Raw genomic sequence first — 18,443 nt, forward strand, 5'->3', positions numbered from 1 at the left:
AACTATCCGAGACTAGAGAGTACAGTGTTCCGTACATGTCAGTACATGTCACGTGATCCATGTTTGCATCCTACGTCATTTTTGGCGTAAAATTCAATTCAAGTTGTCTCTCAATCACTTTCTACGTAGAAAGGTAGAGGGAAAGGGCTGAGCAAAATGGGAAAGAAGAGAGGAGTGCACGAAACAACACCTGAATTAAGAAATCGAATGGTAGGAATGTACGAAGCCGGATTAGGTTTGCGAGAGATCGCGTCAGCCGTAAATTGCTCGGTAAATGTATTTCGGGGTAATCAGATGGTAGGATCGATTCTTCGGTAATAATTGGGCAATAATACTAATACTGATTGCGTTTCATTGTTTCAGCAACGCACGGTAAAGAGATGGTTAAACAGATTCGACAAGGAGGGCACAGTGGAAACCCGAGAACGATGCGGACGTAAGAGAGCGACTACAGCGGAACAAGACGAAGCGATCGTACGGCTAGCCACGCAAACACCGATAACGGCGGCGAAGGCTGTACTTCCCGCTTTAGGGCTGACATGTTCCGTCGATACTATACGCGAAAGGCTGCACAAAGCTGGAATTCACAATTGGAGCCCCTCGCGAAAGTATATGAAAAGAATTCCTCTCGGGTTAGTTGTCGAAAATTGTCGATTCTCTTCGACAAAAGAAATAGAAGATACAGCTATATACATTTCAAACCTTTTATTCTCTTTATGCCATTCGACTGTACTACTCTGTACTACGTCCTCGTCGTCCACAGCGATACGGATGGTGCTGCCATTCAACAGCCGGTATGGAGGCCCACCGGGACACAATTAGGAAAGAAAAAGTCCTCCAAGGATTCTTCTAATAAGAATAGAAAGAACGTTACCACGGCCAAGAAGAGAAATCCACCAAGGAAGATTAGGGCCAAAGACTTGTACGTTGGAGATGGTGCACCGGTTGAAGTAATTAAAGATACAAACCAACAGGAATTTCTATATCCCCAACAGAATGTTACGCAATCTGAAAATCCTTTGCATCCTGGGACAGGGTTCGACGATGCTCTTAATTTAGTTCAACAGCCTACGCAGCCTACTTATCACCACCCTGGTTTAAATATCTCTCAGAATTGGCCTCTAGATTTAGTACAAGGGAACCATCACTACTCACAAGTTTGTATAAATATATCTCTCTCGGTCCGCCCGTTTACAGAAACGTTCTTTCCGTTCTTTCATCGCTATTATTTCCTTTACATAAACTTTAGCCTCAACCAAATTCGCTAACCGACGAACAGACAGAATTGCACGCTCAACAAAAGCAACGAACAATCACGGATCAAGCTCATACTCTCGATCAGCAACGAGGGCAAATCCGAGCAGACGTTCAACAGCAGCAGCAGCATTGCGATCATTTGCGTTCTCTGTTAGCTAGTCCGCCGACAAGTTCGAACACTCACGGTTCTCAAGATAATGATCCGTCTTCTAGCGTAGACTCGAATCGGACTAAAGATTCGTCGAAAGCGGGTAATACGAAGATCGAGTCGCAAAGGAGGAAGAAAAAAGGCGGGAAAGCGAAAGGGACGTTGGAAACCAGCGTTGAAATTCGAAATCGTATGATCGGCATGTCCGAGGCTGGTTTATCCACGCTATCAATCGCGCTTGCAATCGACAGATCGGTAAGAAGAAACATGTTCGTCTAGATGGACTCACTCGCATAATTAAAACCATCTCGTTAAGGATAGCCATACGTGTATACGCAATGCTCGTTATTAAATAGGAACGTACCGTTAAAAGATGGTTAGAACGTTGGCATAAGGAAGGGAACGTACAAACCAAGGAAAGAAAGGGTCGACGACGAATCACCACTAAAGAACAAGACGAAGCGATCGTTGCTATGGCCACTCAACAGCCGTTAACTGCAGCTAAACACGTTGCTCCCGCTCTAGGATTAAAATGTAGCGTAGACACGATCAGGGAAAGACTTCACAAAGCCGGTATACATAGCTGGAAACTTGGAAAGAAACATGGGTAGGTATGTCAAGAGAAAATAAGGTTTATACACGCGTGCGCGCAGAGACGTACACGTCAGATATGTTTACTATCGAAACATGATTACGATGATACTTTGGTAAGTGCATTTGATCGTGCATTTATCCATATCGAGCAATGGTCAATTATTTTAGCGAAGGAAATGCGGTACATACTGTACACCTTTGGCAACCCAGTGGAAATCGTCCGAATAAGCCTAAATTACTCGGTGAAAAGAAGAAGAAGGCAAATAATATGAAGAAACGTAGCCAGCCGTCGAATGGTACGCAAAAACGCTTATCTACGAGAAAAAGAAAATTTGAATCTGCCTCGATGAAAATGGTTCCACCATCCGTAAATATAATTCCGGAACAGCCTGTCGGGACAACCTTGTCATTCCATAATTCCGGATCAAGTAAGCTAACGATATCGATAGTGTCATTGTCTGCTCTCCACCATGTGAGAAAAGCTAATCGGCAATTTTCTAAAACCACTTTTCAGTGGCCAACTACGTTTCAGGCACCGACATGTTACAAACGATTCACAACATTACCGCGTCACCTCCTACGATCGTTCAGCCTCAGTCGAACGCGCCGGTAGCTCTTTCGGCAGCCTCCCAATCCATAGGGCAATCGGTAGGGCAATCGGTAGGGCAATCGGTAGGGCAATCCATGATGCAACCGAGGCCCGATTGTCGATTAGCGCCAGCCGTTCTACCACCCATGCCAGCTCAAGGAAATACCGGCCCCGGAATTACCTATCCCTCGTGTATGATTGGAAGCAATAGCCATACAGGACATATGGAACAACCAGATCCCTTAAATTACGAGCCGTACATTTGGAGTTTCTAAACCTTGACAACATTCGATTATGGACTTGAAATTTCCCCTAAACGGCATCATATCATATATTGTAGTATATCATCATATCATCGATGTCGTATCGCACCATACGATGTTTCGCCCGATAACGAAAACTATTGTATTATATTTACCATTTGTACAATGGTTAAGTATCGCTGATTCTTGCAACGATAAATTGCTTTCGTGAAAGTATTCTAAGATTTTTAGGAGCATGAAAATTAAGGATATGAATGAAATCAACTGTCCAGTCAGAGTAGTTGTATGTTTAACCGATTATAATTACATACGCCAACTTATCCGGCGTAACATTTTAATTGTCGGTTGATATTGAACGGAACATGAGACTACGATTACGTTCTCTTTTCTTATCTAATCATTTTTATCTAGCATCCTTTAACATACTGTTTCTGGTTTCGCGATACAAAAGTTTCTTACTTGGCAATATTGTTACTTAAAACGTAAAGTGAAAGTACCAATATTTATCCCGTCGATAGATATTCGATAATGAAAAAGTTGATCAAATCCGTATAAAAAGGGGGGAGTGTCCCTTTGTTTAAAGCGTAAATAATTTTATAAGATATTTTTCTTAAATTTAGATTACATTATTAAGGATTACCACTTAGAATGTATGTATTTCCATTGACAGTTCCACGCATCTGGACGAAAATGTTTATACGAATAATGTGTAAATACATAGGGACAATAGGCATTTGCATTTACATCAATAAACAAATATAGTGATAAAGATAAAAGAAAAAGTATACAATCTTTATTTTGCTACGTAATGTATTTTATTTTAGAATCATCATTCTAATCATCATGTGGTAATGATATATGCAAAATAAACGAGTGTAAAAGTACTTTGTTCACACTGTTATTGTTAATTACAGTTAACAACGGGGAAATAAAGGTTTCGGGAATACAAAAAGAAGAAAAACTATCAAAATAATATTCTCGGATTACGTTGTTGTAATTCTTGAAAGTATGGAAATATATAATACAATTCTGCAATTGTATATCTTTTTATCACGTAAGCTCCCATATGTGTGAAACATTTTTCAATATATCATCGGGATTGTTTTTATAAAACATAAAGAAACCTTGAATTTGTGCCGGGCTAACGTGTTTCTTCTGCGATGTTATTGTTTCTGTGAACTGTTTAGCAAGTTCGTTTGCCCTGTTGTCTACGTTTCTATAAAATCTCAGAAACATTTGCTCTATTTGTTTTTCGCTACACCAGCCTGGAACACGGAAAGACTGGTTAATTCGATACTCGGATCTATACTACGATACTAGTTCGCTGCGCATTTTACTCGTACCTATATATTCTTTTACGTCTACTCTGCCGGGTCTGATTAACGCAGGATCTAATCTCTCCAAATAGTTTGTCGTCATAAATAGAATTCTTGCTTCGGTAGAAGCAACGCCGTCCAAACAATTCAATAAACCACTGAACGTAACTCGGTTTAAACCGTCGTACGCCGATTTAACTGTAATAAGAATACCTTGATGTAGCAGCTTTAGACGAGGAATGTGTGCCAAACAAATTTTTTACATACTTTCTTTAGTTTCTTCTCGACTAGTAAACGCAGCGTCGATATCTTCCAGAAGTATAATAGTTTGTTGGGGAGCTACCGCCAATAAATGATTCAATCTGTCGTCCGTTAAACCACGTTCCGATAGATTTAAAACACAAATACCCCGTTCCAATTCACCGGCCAACGCAGTAATGAACGACGATTTGCCGCAACCCGGGGGGCCGTACAGCAGGTATCCACGTCGATAAGGTATTCCTAAATAATTAACAAACTACAATACTTCCTCTTTTCTATCTACGCGTAACATTTTGCTTCGATCCATGTTTTTCGCGTACCACGATCAATGTACCATGAAGGATTTTTTATAAATTCACGACAATCTTCTATTATCCTTTCGGCGACACCAGTATCCAGAACAACTGAATCTATCGGTCTTCGCCTCCTAGGATGACCAAACTGCCTCCATTCGCTTCCCATTGCGGTGTACATTACTGTTTTGCCTTCGTACTCCTTCAGCGCCATTTGTCTTGCTAAGAGCCAACGTTTACATTGCTCTTGGGGATAACTTTTCACCGATGATATCACAACGTTCAAGCAGAAGCTTACCCTCTTCCAAGATGTTGAAATATATACTTCTGTCCCTTCCGAATGCCGTAAGTTGTACCGTTTCCCATGGAATACCCATTTGTATGTCTAGCGTTTGTTGCTCTCTGGTGCGCTCTACTCTTATCCAATTCCCTTTGTATCTATTAATTTTAACGACAAGTAAGTTATTCGCACGTTTACAGCACGCAATCTATCATATACTTATTATTAATTATTTAATTATTATTTAACAGCTGCCATAATCATCGAATGGTTACTCGAATATTTTGTACTTAAGTTGTCATTGCAAGACGAAGTATTTGCAACGATAAGTACGGTTATTTCTAACCTAATCAAATGTGTTCCAATACTTGGTATGAAATCATATCTAGTGTTTATGTGACCTGTTTCTTTTTGTTCGAAACTCGTCTCAACAGAAAGGTGTTGGGTCTCTCTTGCACCCTTGTGCGTGATCCACTGCAAAACCCATTGGTAGCTTTTATCACGGCATGGAACTTCCAAGGTGATCATATAATGTCTCCTGTATTTGTAACAAACGAAATGTAACGTACGATACGTTGATTAGGGACATGAATAATACCTGAACAGGATCAGTCCAGCTTGCATTCCTTTTCGCAATAAAGCAGCCCCGGCACCTAATCCAAACAGTCCAAAACCAGCTCCGAAGTATGGATTTTCGGATAAAGTTTGCACGTAATCGATTATAGTCATCGCGTTTTATTATTTATTCCCTTCTAATGATATTATCGCTCTCCAGTTAACGATAAAAGTATAAACATAGCCAGAGGTTAGATTAGACCTACTAAATAGGTATATAGGGTCGTACTTGCGCGCGATCATACATATGTGTACGTGTATATCGGTATATCTTCCAACAGCAATGCGTATACGTTAGAACGATGTGTTATCAATTCGTTTACGTAATTAATATCTCATTTACATTTTATTACATTTGATTTACTGCACAACATTCGTAGAAGAACATTCGTAGAATTTATCAAAGAAAAGATTTATATATACGTATATACATATATATATATATATATATATATATATATATATATATGAACATATGTCCACGTAATTTTTTCGTGGTACGCCTGAGTTTTGTCAAACTCTTGAATGTATGTTTGCGCGTCTCTACTACATAATAGTAGTAACAGTGTAGTAGTATGTAAGTATGTAAATACTTGCTGCGCTACGTAAAGACGTGTCAAATTCTCTGACCAATACGATATTTACCGGCACGTGTTCTGCATGGATTGGCTATTATTATCGTTAATCAATTTCTCTTAAATGAAACAAGTTTCACAGCAAATTTAAAGGTATGTCAGATCTATTTTCGTAAAAAAGAGGAAAATGAAGAAAATGTTTTTAAATTCGCACACTTTCGAACCTGCCATCGTTATTTTTATTCATACCTTTTACATTACACTTTTTCCTTTTCGAGTTGGTTACTCGATACATCGAACATTACTATTATGTGGAAAACAATTTATTTGGCATAAAGCTAAAAATTTACGATATATCGCGTATAATTGAACGCTACATATTTCTTCTCACCACCAATGTTATCGACAATTTTTCTATCGTTTACAGATGCGATTCATTCTATATTTTCATATTATATTGCTTTGTACATTATGCACCGAAGCAGACAAAAGAGTAAACAAGTATGTGACCACTTTGATCGATGCAAAATGGAGAGAAACACCCTTGGCCCTTGAAGTTGCTGAATATTTAAACGATGAAAATCCAAGCTACTTCTGGAAATTTATAGATGCTTTCGCTAATCGCGACTTGACAAATGGTAACTTTTAATTAACTTTAGCTTACCCTCGACCATCTCCTTACCCTCGTTCTGCCCACAGTTACAGAGAAAGACAGTTACGACCTCGCTATCGCGTTTGCTGAAAACTATTTATCCCCATCGGAGATAGCATTGATGAAATTAGGATTATCTTTACGTATTTATTCGGCGAGAATTGAAATGTTCACGCAAATGGCAGAAAATAAAAATATTTCCATCCACGATTGTTATAATGTAGCAGACGTCGGTGGAACGTTTACTTGCTCTTTAGAGGAATTAGAAAAATTAGTCGATCGTACGGTAAGCATGAAAGTGCTTATGAAAATATTTCATAGATATTCTTCATACAGAGTTATACATGTTTTATCGTTTATTTCATAGGAAACTTGGCCGAATCCTGACGTCTATAGCGTGGATCATCGTTATCTTGCTTCCAAACAGTCAGAGAAGATTATTATATTGTACGGCCAAATTGGAACTCCGCAATTCTCTGAATTCCACGATAAGTTAAAAAGTCTTACAGAGACCAAAGGAATTAATTATATTTTAAGACATTACTTGAAGGTATTATATACAAACGTTTAATGAAACGATAACAAATTGATCGAAACAAACGTGCGATATTCTTTTTTCTCACATGGAACAGGACAGAGTGGATAGAAATGTACGTTTATCAGGATACGGCGTAGAACTGCAAATGAAATCTACGGAATACAAAGCAACGGATGATTCTGACATTAAAGACAACTCGGGCAAAGATTCAGAGTTCACAAACGATACCATGGAGGAAATAGATGGGATCAATTTTGTAACCTTAAAGTAAGGTGGTTATATTCCTAATGCGGTTTCATATTTGATTTCCGCGTTAACTTCAGCTGTAATCATATATGCATGTTTCGTCTGATATACGAATTTTGTTGCTTTCATTACCACAATGTAGCTTGTAATTATTTTAGAAATTTGTATCCCGATAAGCAATCGGAATTGGATAAACTGCAAACACATTTGCTTGAAATTAGCCACGAAATAGGTGCTCTAAAAGTGTGGCAGTTCCAAGAATTAAGTCACCAAGCAGCAGAACGCATAAGAAATTCTCCTACGAACGAGGCTATTAACGTTTTAACCGATATTTCGCAAAATTTTCCAACTCAAGTAAATACTTCTTTACGATACCAATTAATCTAGAATCATATTTCAAATGTCTATTTCATTCGCTCCATTCGCTCGTCGTTTAATGAACGGTTCCCCTCGATTTGTTTAAAGGCGAAATCTTTAATTAGAACAAAAGTAAACGGTGAGATGAAAAGAGAAATGAAATTGAATCAAGCAATGTTTTCTACGAGTTTAAATATTCAACCCACGGACACTGCACTTTTCATTAACGGATTGTTTTTCGATTTGGAAGCGGTGGATGTGCTTAATCTTCTAGAATCGCTGAGAAGCGAGTTAAGATTAATGGAATCCCTTCGTAAGATCGGTACGAGGCAAAAACACTGTCTGTAAATCGTTAAATGTAAAAAGTAGAATAGCGTAAACTTTCCGTTTGTAGGATTCAATAACAAGGAGACGAGCGTGTTATTAGCCTTGGACTTGTCCACTAATATGGAGAAGCAAGAATTCGCAATCGACATAAGAGACTCGGCTATAATTTGGGTAAACGATATCGAACATGATTCAACTTACGCCAGGTGGTCCCCGTCTTTGACCAAATTATTGAGACCACCTTTCCCTGGAATGCTCAGAAACATTAGAAGAAATTTATATAATTTGGTTTGTTTATGTTTGGTTTGGTATTGTTTATACTGACGCATAATCTGAAAGAGATGGCGAGCGATGCTTGCAAATACACTAATCAATATTCGTGCACGTATTTTCAACAGGTATTAATCATCGATCCTTCAAGCAGAGAATCCACTCCTTTGATAACTTTAGTGCAATCCTTATATGTACATTTGGCACCATTAAGAATAGGTTTTGTTTTCGTAACAAATTACGATACTTCTATAACCGGATTAACCGATGCTAGTGTCGCGATTAACAACGCGTACCACTATTTTGCGGAAGCCAAAGGATCGGAACACGCGTTACAATTTTTAATTGACGTAAGAGTTTGCGATATTTGACCATTCACTTTAACTCGGATCACACGCTGATCATGTATTATAAGAATAAACCTCGCCACTGCATTCTGTGTTGCGTATATGTTGTTTCAGCTGGGGAATTACATAGGTTCGGAGCGAGCGGACGTAGAAGACGTAAAGAAAGCTTTAAGAGCGCAAGATTTGTCTGCTAACATAGATTACATCCTCGGCGAAGAGTCTGAATACGACGTAGGACGTCACTTAGCCAGCGACTTTGTAAAGCGAACTGGTTTTAAGAAGTTTCCGCAGGCTTTACTAAACGGTATACCTTTGTCCTCTGATCAATTGAACGCCGATGCCTTCGAAGAGGCTGTCCTATCCACTATCATGTCGCAAACGCCCGCATTACAAAAAGCGGTATACCGAGGTGAAATAATCGAAGAAGACGACGTGCTCGAATACATTATGAATCAACCGAATGTTATGCCACGGTGCGAATAATTTCATTCCGAATTTATACATACGATCGTTCCCACGACTTTGGTTAACCAAAACCACTTTGGAAACCACCACCAACGATATATTCTCCGTTCTAGTTTGAACGGGCGCATATTGAAGTCGGAGAAGCACACATGGTTGAACTTGATTGGCACTCTGCCCAGCGATCAAGATTACAACGAATGGAACCCTCAAGATTTTTCAACCTGGCTGATGAATAAAATGCGCTATATGTATATCCCGCGTCGTACGCAAACACACCATCTCTATACCTTTTGGATTGTAGGAAATTTAAATGATGCAGAGGGTAGACAGCTGCTACGCGAGGCGCTCGAGTATATCGTAAGTGTTTTCAATTTACTTGCACCTTACTTACCATTACTTGACCATGCGATACAAAAGTAAATCATTTAATCTGAATTATTCGTCCAGGAATCGAATGTAGACGTTAGAATAACTGTAATTGTTAATCCGCTCGCAGACCCGAACAATCTCGACAGTACAACCGATATTAACCGTATAGTACTGGCTGCATTGAATGCTCTTTCGGTAGAAAAGTCTGTGCGCTTCGTTCGCAATGTAATTAAGGAAGATGTTGCTAGCGTTATTATTAGCGGTAAATTTCACATAGAGGTGACTATTACTTCATTTTTTTTATTTTTTTAACGTCAGTTTATATAATATTTTACGGAGAGAGGGTGGAAAAGTAAATATAATACGTAGTATAATACATGTTTCGATTCGTAAAGACCATTATAAAAACTTAGGAGGAGGTTGTAAGAGAACGGTTGAGAGAGCAGCAGCAGCAGCAGCAGCAGCAGCAGCAGCAGCAGCAAGTCGACGACGAATTGTCTGTGCATCGTCGATACGTTAAAACGGTACTGGGTCTAGAGAAAGGAACCAGAGCGATAGTGTGTAACGGACGAGTAATCGGCCCTTTGGATAATGGTGAAGAATTTACAAGCGAAGACTTTTCACTGTTGGAAAGATTCAGTCGAAGCACTTATGACGATAAATTGTTTAAAAGATTGATAAAAGGACAATTACTCGAAGAAGATGACGATGAATACGGTACGGAATACTAATCTATGAAAACTTATATTAGTTGCATACCGAAGAAATCCTCTGACATTGTTGCAATTATCCTTTCTGCAGAGAAAAACGAAATCACGGACGACATGATAATGAAAATTACATCTTTGTTGGCATCGCATCCGCAAACACGAAGTCGATTCCTAATCCGTTTTCACGGTGACAGTTACAGGTGAGCCGCGGGGGATGGGCAAACGGTGACTTTTATGCTAAAATATGCTAATCCCTCGCTATATTTTGATTATCAATCAATTCAGCGCCATAAAAGTTCCAGCCGCAAATCCTGACGAAGTGGCATTTAATTTGATCGCTATTGTCGATCCGGTGTCGCGCGGTGCTCAAAAACTCGGACCGATTTTACAAACACTTCAACGGTCGTTGAATTGCAACGTGAAAGTGTTTTTAAATTGTGTGGACAAGAACAGCGATATGCCATTAAAAAGGTATTTTTTTTTTTTTTTATTATTATTTCTCATATTTCACTCTTACAAGATATTTATTCTGTTTGGAACGGAACGCGAATTCATTCCTTCTTGTTACATATTTCAGCTTCTATCGTTACGTGTTTGAACCTGAATTGCAATTCTCCTCCGATGGGCATATTAACGGAGCAGTGGCGAAATTCACCAAATTACCGACTTCGTCTCTTTTGACACAGTATATCCACGCGGCAGAAAATTGGTTGGTCGAAGTAGTCAGAAGCGTTTACGATTTGGATAATATCAAATTGGACAACGTAGCGATTGGAGTGCATAGGTAAATAGATCGCGAGCAAAAATGAAATGCAACTAAATATCTGTTGAAAGGTATAGTATACTTTTTCTTCATTGTTTACAGTGAATTCGAATTGGAACATTTGCTTCTCGAGGGTCACTGTTTCGAAGCGGTATTGGGAAATCCTCCGCGTGGATTACAAATCACACTGGGAACAGAAAGGCAACCGTTAATGGTGGATACTATAGTAATGGCAAACTTGGGATACTTTCAGTTGAAAGCAAACCCGGGTGAATGGGTGTTGCGTCTTCGGCAAGGCCGCTCGGCAGAAATTTACGATTTCACTACGGTTGGTGGCCAAGATGTAATACAAAACGGTAACGATGTAAAAGTCGTAATAAATTCGCTAAGAAGTCACGTGTTGAAAATAAAAGTGTCCAAGAAACCGGACAAGGTTGGAATGGATCTTTTATCCGAGGACGATAAAACCTCGGGTTTATGGAACTCTATCTCTAGGTAAGCGAAATCTTTTTCCTCTTCACGTTTCAATCGATCACATAGTCGTTGGCTATGACTATTTAGAACAGCTTCGAATTCGTCGGTGTATGCGTCTGTCTCTCTGTCTGTATGTCTGTCTGTCTGTCTGTCTGTCTGTCTGTCTGTCTGTGTGTATACAAATATGATTTATAAAGATATGCGATACTTAAAAAAATATTACTCATTGACTCTTTAACTTTAATATTTCCATTCATTTTCTCTTTCTTTTAGCTTTTCCAAATTTTGGTAAGCTTTCCACACAATTACTTGAATACCAATCGATCTTCGTAACGCGTAGAAATACATACGATTATCCTATCCTACTTGGCTTAAACGGGCGTTATTCATCGGTTGCGGTACAATGCTTGCGTAGACGCGTTACATTTCTCAGGAAGCAAAAAGAACGCAGCGTTACTTTCCACTTTCATTTCCTAATTTTGTTGTCTTCTTTCTTTTTTTTTTTTCATAATTAGGACATTCACGACAGCGGACGATGGCGATGATCAGGACGACAAGTTGAATATCTTTTCTCTAGCCTCTGGCCACTTGTACGAACGATTCCTTAAAATTATGATGCTGAGCGTTGTAAAACATACTAAAAGTACCGTGAAATTTTGGTTCTTGAAAAACTATCTTTCACCAACGCTAAAAGTAAGCCGTTACGTCTAATACGGGATGGATTGGAATTAACGAACGAACCGAGCGATATAACGTAACGATACCGCAGTTGAATAATCGACTATTCAAGCAAATCTTTCATTGCCGTAGGATTTTTTACCCCATATGGCAAAGGAATATGGTTTTGAATACGAACTCGTACAATACAAATGGCCCCGTTGGCTTCATCAGCAGACTGAAAAACAGAGAACTATATGGGGCTATAAAATACTATTCCTAGACGTACTGTTCCCTTTAAACGTTAAAAAAATAATATTCGTCGACGCTGATCAGGTACAACGATCGTTTATAATTGTCATTCTTAGTTTGTCGACACTGTGATAACGTAGACACTGTCGATAGGTCGTCAGGGCGGATTTGAAAGAATTAGCGACTATGGATCTTGGTGACGCGCCGTACGCGTATACTCCGTTCTGCGACAGTAGGAAGGAGATGGACGGGTTCAGATTTTGGAAGCAAGGCTACTGGCGAAATCATTTACAGGGGCGTGCGTATCACATCAGCGCTTTGTACGTGGTAGATTTGAAACGATTCAGGCGCATCGCAGCCGGAGATAGATTGAGGGGACAGTATCAGGCATTGAGTCAAGATCCCAACAGTTTGGCCAACCTCGACCAAGTCCGTACGATGCTGATAGCGCGATTAGACTATCGATCGCGGAATCTGTTCTAATCTCAATTGTAAATAAACAAACCTGTCGTTTCAGGATCTTCCTAATAATATGATACATCAAGTGGCTATTAAAACGTTGCCGCAAGAGTGGTTATGGTGCGAAACTTGGTGCGACGATGCATCGAAAAAATATGCTAAGACTATAGATTTGGTAAATAAGTGGAGTTACTTTTTTTCTTTCTTTCTACGGTATGTTTAAGCGTAATACGCAATTGTTGTATCGCAGTGTAATAACCCGATGACTAAAGAAGCCAAGCTGCAAGCTGCCGTACGCATTTTACCAGAATGGGTGGGATACGATGAAGAAATAAAATCCTTACAATCGAAGCTAGAGAACGAGAACAGGCAGACGGAGAAGGAAGAGAATGGTAGGTATATCGTTGAAAAAGTTACTATTATTTTATCATTGTTCACCGTTCTTTTAGATACATTCGATGCGGTCAAAGATTTCGACAAGCACGAAGAGTTATAAATGAAAATGGGATAATGTGTAAAGTTTAGTTGATAATTATACGGAGAAGGAGTGAGAATTTTCTAAAAATGATCGATCATTTTCGATGTTAGGAACGCTACGATTAGGAACGAACGAGTACTGCGATGCGAAATATCACGGCGAGTCATCGCGATTAATAGATTAGTATTTAAGGTTCAGCGAGATCGAGTTGTTGCCGCAGTATTGTAGCAATTAATCGTAGGCAGGAAACAATGTCCATGCTGTTCATACGATTGTGATTTTGTATTTCTCTACTTTATAGTTGTAAGGAATAAACTTGTAACGTTTCTAAAATACGATTGTTGTACGATCGTTACCCCTGGATCGTGGATCGAACGAATTTCGCTACTAATGACATCTCTCGTCGGTAGAAAAACACACGTGGTGTGGATCGTGATGGATTGGTTGCGCGCGCTCTAGCCATGCTCTTTCATGTTTATCGTGTCGAATGTTCTCTTCTAGTTTGCTCGCATTCTATTCGGTTCAATGGAAATAATGAAAGATTCTTTTTTATTTTCGGAATAAAAGGAGCCGCAATCTGTCCCAAGAATGGATAAACCTACTAGAGATAATCGCACGTCGTACGTAATTTCACTCTGTTCTTCTTATTTAAACTTTCGTATCAACGAACTTGGAAAAGAGGCAATGCCGATCTACTAACGATACCTATTTCTATTTCTACCGCGATAGACGCATAACTGCAACTAAACGCACGTACGTCTACTCTTGTGTCGAGCGAACATTCGACGATTCAATTAGATTGAGACGGCGATTGGCGCTTCATTTCCAAGCATCGATGCAAATGGATTTTATATCGTAGTTGCAAATCAAAAGGAATGTACGAAATATAAAAGGGGAAGGAAATGATGAGAGGAAGATGAGTGAGAAAATTAAAGTGTTTCACGTGGCCCTGGAAGCAATCAAACGTAACAGAAGATAACGTTTAAGAAAGAGCAACGAACAATAACAGAAACAGGAAAGCGTGATACGTTGAAACGCCAAACGTTATCTCGCGCGATGCACGACAAAGAGGGAATAGAGAGATAAATGTAGAGTTTACGAAGAAAAAAACAGATAGAGGAAGCGAAAAGAGGGGGAATCAACAGTTGTTGGAGAAGCGGCAAAGTAGGGGAAAGGGAAACGATAGAGAGCGATCTTTGAGAGAGAGAGAGAGAGAGAGAGAAATTCATCGAGAGTTAAGCTATCTAGTAAAACAAACGGGCTAGACCGGACCTCTTGGAGATCTTCTATCGAAAGACAATATGAAGTGGCGTGAAGCTTTCATCATTGTTTATGTAATTAGTAACGAGCGTACAGTGTGTTCAGTCAGTTTTTTCGATCGGCCGAGAACTTAATCCGTGTCGTGTCGTGTCGTGTCGTGTCGTGTCGTGTAGTGTCGAGTTGTGGCCGTACCCCCTTCTTTTCGCCTCCAGTTCCCTCGTTCAGCCTCGCTTCGCTTTTGCCACGACACGCCTCGCCTGCTCGCGACGTCGCCTCGTGTCTTTGTTTTCCTCCCTTTCGCTTTTCCTTTCCATATTTTCGATCGATTCACCGAACCGTTTCGGTGAATCGATTCGGTTCTCTCGTTGGATATCACGATCTAGTGCCGTTCTCCATCATACGCGCGCACGTACACACACACACACACACACACACACATATATTATATACACGCAACCATTGCGTACAAGGGCCATGGACGACGAAAGGATCAAGCTGTGAGTTCAAATATCCTTCCAGATTCGATCGGGTCGGGTCGGGTCGGGTCGGGTCGGGTCGGGTCGGGTCGGATCGGATCGGATCGGATCGGATCGGATCGGATCGTCGACAAGACAAGACACGTCACGTCCCACTCTTTTCGTACTCGATGAATTTATCCGATATCGCATCTCAGCGTGAAACGCGCTTCCACCAAATGATTTGCGCGCTACCCGTTCGATCTTTCGATCGTTCCGTCTGAGAAATCGATCGCTTTAACTCTCTATTCTCCCGTCGAAATTTTACCATTTCCTTTTCGTTCCCTTGAATTCGAAAGCGGAAAGTGGCTTTTTTCCTCGAACCGTTGTTACGGATAACGATCAGACGTATCAGTAGGTATTTGCACACGGCATCCCTGGCGTTATCATATCGTTAGATATCGAGCAACGATAGCAATAGTTAAGAGAACCGTGCACGATCTCACGTACATACATCTCTGCGTACATCTATATACCCGTCCATCAATACCATTACTTTGAAGATATTTTTACCAAGAATAGAAGAATAGAAATGAAGTATGTAGATTATCCTTTTGCCCCGGTTCAGAAATCGTACTAAATGGTAAAATGAAATCTATCATGCAACTATCGCGTAGAAGAAGAATCTAATCGAAGAAGAAAGATAGAAGAAAGGATTAACGAACCTTGATTAGCTAATAATATTGATATCGCGATTATTGGTATCGCCGCGTCGCGTCGCGTGGAGATAACTACAATATATAGCAAGTTGAGAGGATGTCAAAGGGAAACCGAAATGCTAAGTGCTAAATGCTAAATGCTAAATGCTAAATGCTAAATGCGAGATGACTCCTGAAGTTGATACTTTAACAACAGAATTCGTTTCCTTGGAATCAACTGCGTACGTCGGTTGCATCGATCGAGGTTTGAAAACATTCTCCGGTAGTAACTATGTATCTCTTTTCTATTTTGACGGAAAACTAGATTCAAAGACAAGGCCGTGTACGGATACGGGACGAGCATTCCGCCGAATAACAACGACGAGAACCTAGAGGAGAACGAGGCATCATCGAGGAAGGTGATATTTTGCGTGCACGGGAAACTTTCGGGTTGTTGCACGGTAGTAAAGGCCGGTACGTCGACGATTGACGGAAGCACGACTACCGCGCTACCGGCTGCTACCACCGGCATCGATTTTCAAGCAACTTCTTCCTGTAACGATCGATTCAGTTAAATCAGGGAACCGATTGGTAAGCCGATTCTTCCTCCGTATCTGTATCTGTATCTGTATTTCCGTAGCAGCTGTACCGGAAGACCATTGTCACAGGGAAAGGGACGAGGAGATCGATAAAAAGGCAAGAAAGAAATTACTGCTTGCTAGTACGCTATGCGTAATTTTTATGATTGCGGAAATCGTAGGTAATCATATACCATGTGCCGTTGTAAGGGCGCGTCAGTTTTGTCAACGACGGTCAGTTTAGACGGTGACAGAGTCGACGATTCGATCGATAAGAAATGTTTATTTTTATTTCAGGCGGGATAATGTCGAACAGTCTGGCAATCGCAACGGATGCTGCTCATTTGTTAACCGATTTCGCCTCGTTCATGATCTCGTTGTTCTCGATATGGGTCGCGAGCAGGCCGGCGACGAGAAAAATGCCCTTTGGCTGGTACCGAGCGGAAGTAGGTGGTTACGATTCAGATTACTACGGCACTTACGGCACTTACCACCGGTTCGTTAAATCGTCTTCTTTCCAGGTAATAGGAGCTTTGACCTCGGTTCTACTGATATGGGTGGTCACCGGCATCCTTTTTTACCTAGCGGTCGAGAGAGTAGTCCACAAGGATTTCAAGCTAGAGCCCACCGTCATGTTGATCACCTCTGTCGTGGGTGTTGCGGTAAATCTAGTGTTAGTGGCACGACGCATCTCGAAATTCATTCGAAGATCATTCGAAAATCGTCAACGACGAATCATCGTCCAATCATCGTTCGAGGATTGAAGATTTTTTTCGTCTCTCGTAGAATGGGCTTATCGTTGCATCAACATGGTCACAGTCACGGACGCGACACGCGCAAGCCCGGTCCAACTATAGAGAACGACGATAGGATCGACGAGGAAGAGAGTAATTCCCACGATAGAAGAAATATCAACGTACGTGCCGCTTTTATCCACGTTTTGGGAGATTTTATTCAAAGCGTAGGCGTGTTCGTTGCGGCGTTGGTAATTTATTTCAAGGTACGTATCGGACTCGCATTCCGTCGTCTCATCGCCTCGCTACTACCCCCACCCGGTACCGATGATAATAATTACAGCCAAGCTGGAGCGTAGTCGATCCAATTTGCACCTTTCTCTTTTCATTGTTGGTCATGTTAACCACGGTCGCGATTATTAAAGACGTGATGAACGTTCTAATGGAAGGAATTCCAAAAGGTTTCGAATACTCCCAAGTCGAGAGTACGTTTATGGAAATCGATGGTGTAGTTAAAGTCCATAATCTTCGTATCTGGGCGCTCTCGTTGGATAAAACAGCACTCTCCGCGCACCTCGCGATAAGTAAGCGCAACGTTTCTTTCTTTTTCTTTTCTTTTCTTTTCTTTTCTTTTCATTTCTTTTCTTTTCTTTCCTTCTTTTTCTTTCTTTTCTTTCTTTTCTTTCTTTTCACACAGGACCAGGAACAAGTCCTCACGATATATTGCGCACCGCCACTAGAAACATTCACGACGAGTACAAATTTTTTGAAATGACACTTCAAATCGAGGAGTTTGACGAACGGATGGAAAATTGTAAACAATGCAAGGCGTTGTCCCAGTAATTACGGCCCTTTTTACGGATTTTTTTTACGCACTTTCAATCAGATATTATACAGCGAATACATGCTGGCTTAGCGCAGTCAACGCGTATCGCTGTTATTCCAATTTATTCTAAATGTTACCTTTTCTCCAGCAAACCGATTAAATGATACGAAAAAAAAAGATAAAACTACAATCGGGTAAACGTATCTGCGAATAAACTTTAAAACGACAATAAAAAAACAATCGAAAACATGCGTAATTTATTTGATATATCCTGGAACCCGTGGCGCCATCTCCGCGGAAACTAGCGAGACTAAATGCTCGATTAGTTTCACCGCTT

At 40.4% G+C, this 18,443-nt stretch overlaps 5 protein-coding genes across 7 annotated transcripts in view; 3 read left to right on the forward strand and 2 right to left on the reverse strand.

Moving 5' to 3' along the window:
- The window catches only part of Obp10 (odorant binding protein 10), a 57,237-nt gene that overhangs the window by 3,034 nt on the left and 35,760 nt on the right, over positions 1 to 18,443 (reverse strand). The window lies entirely within an intron of this gene.
- LOC143424601 (uncharacterized) lies at positions 28 to 2,863 on the forward strand. Its single transcript, XM_076896748.1, has 8 exons — positions 28 to 105; positions 140 to 270; positions 364 to 632; positions 764 to 1,157; positions 1,250 to 1,660; positions 1,762 to 2,012; positions 2,168 to 2,427; positions 2,514 to 2,863. Exons 1-8 carry the CDS (start codon positions 60 to 62, stop codon positions 2,861 to 2,863), a joined length of 2,112 nt encoding a protein of 703 aa, XP_076752863.1. The 5' UTR covers positions 28 to 59.
- Bcs1 (mitochondrial chaperone BCS1) lies at positions 3,806 to 5,749 on the reverse strand. The gene is made up of 7 exons (XM_076896558.1): positions 5,600 to 5,749; positions 5,348 to 5,539; positions 5,020 to 5,159; positions 4,749 to 4,943; positions 4,435 to 4,668; positions 4,195 to 4,365; positions 3,806 to 4,116 (listed from the first exon to the last, which is right to left on the reverse strand). Exons 1-7 carry the CDS (start codon positions 5,728 to 5,730, stop codon positions 3,902 to 3,904), a joined length of 1,278 nt encoding a protein of 425 aa, XP_076752673.1. The 5' UTR covers positions 5,731 to 5,749; the 3' UTR covers positions 3,806 to 3,901.
- Positions 6,619 to 13,890, forward strand: Uggt (UDP-glucose-glycoprotein glucosyltransferase). The gene is made up of 22 exons (XM_076897375.1): positions 6,619 to 6,829; positions 6,891 to 7,141; positions 7,211 to 7,393; positions 7,476 to 7,648; positions 7,786 to 7,981; positions 8,093 to 8,306; positions 8,379 to 8,599; positions 8,710 to 8,931; positions 9,043 to 9,401; positions 9,507 to 9,750; positions 9,841 to 10,041; positions 10,176 to 10,479; positions 10,564 to 10,672; positions 10,758 to 10,943; positions 11,050 to 11,256; positions 11,338 to 11,730; positions 12,225 to 12,402; positions 12,520 to 12,702; positions 12,772 to 13,047; positions 13,136 to 13,252; positions 13,328 to 13,469; positions 13,527 to 13,890. The coding sequence occupies exons 1-22, from the start codon at positions 6,619 to 6,621 to the stop codon at positions 13,571 to 13,573; spliced, it is 4,617 nt and encodes a 1,538-aa protein (XP_076753490.1). The 3' UTR covers positions 13,574 to 13,890.
- On the forward strand, positions 14,022 to 18,147 carry LOC143424213 (proton-coupled zinc antiporter SLC30A2). Of its 2 annotated transcripts, none has more exons than XM_076896130.1 (8): positions 14,022 to 14,175; positions 16,294 to 16,523; positions 16,612 to 16,728; positions 16,844 to 16,992; positions 17,068 to 17,219; positions 17,333 to 17,546; positions 17,624 to 17,864; positions 17,978 to 18,147. In XM_076896130.1, exons 1-8 carry the CDS (start codon positions 14,144 to 14,146, stop codon positions 18,121 to 18,123), a joined length of 1,281 nt encoding a protein of 426 aa, XP_076752245.1. In that variant the 5' UTR covers positions 14,022 to 14,143; the 3' UTR covers positions 18,124 to 18,147. The 2 variants fall into 2 exon arrangements, with proteins under 2 accessions (XP_076752245.1, XP_076752246.1); XM_076896131.1 differs by lacking the exon at positions 14,022 to 14,175 and adding an exon at positions 15,240 to 15,312 and having other exon boundaries at positions 16,609 to 16,728.

Source organism: Xylocopa sonorina, chromosome 6 (genome assembly GCF_050948175.1).
Source record: "Xylocopa sonorina isolate GNS202 chromosome 6, iyXylSono1_principal, whole genome shotgun sequence".
NCBI classification, from domain to species: Eukaryota; Metazoa; Arthropoda; class Insecta; order Hymenoptera; family Apidae; genus Xylocopa; species Xylocopa sonorina.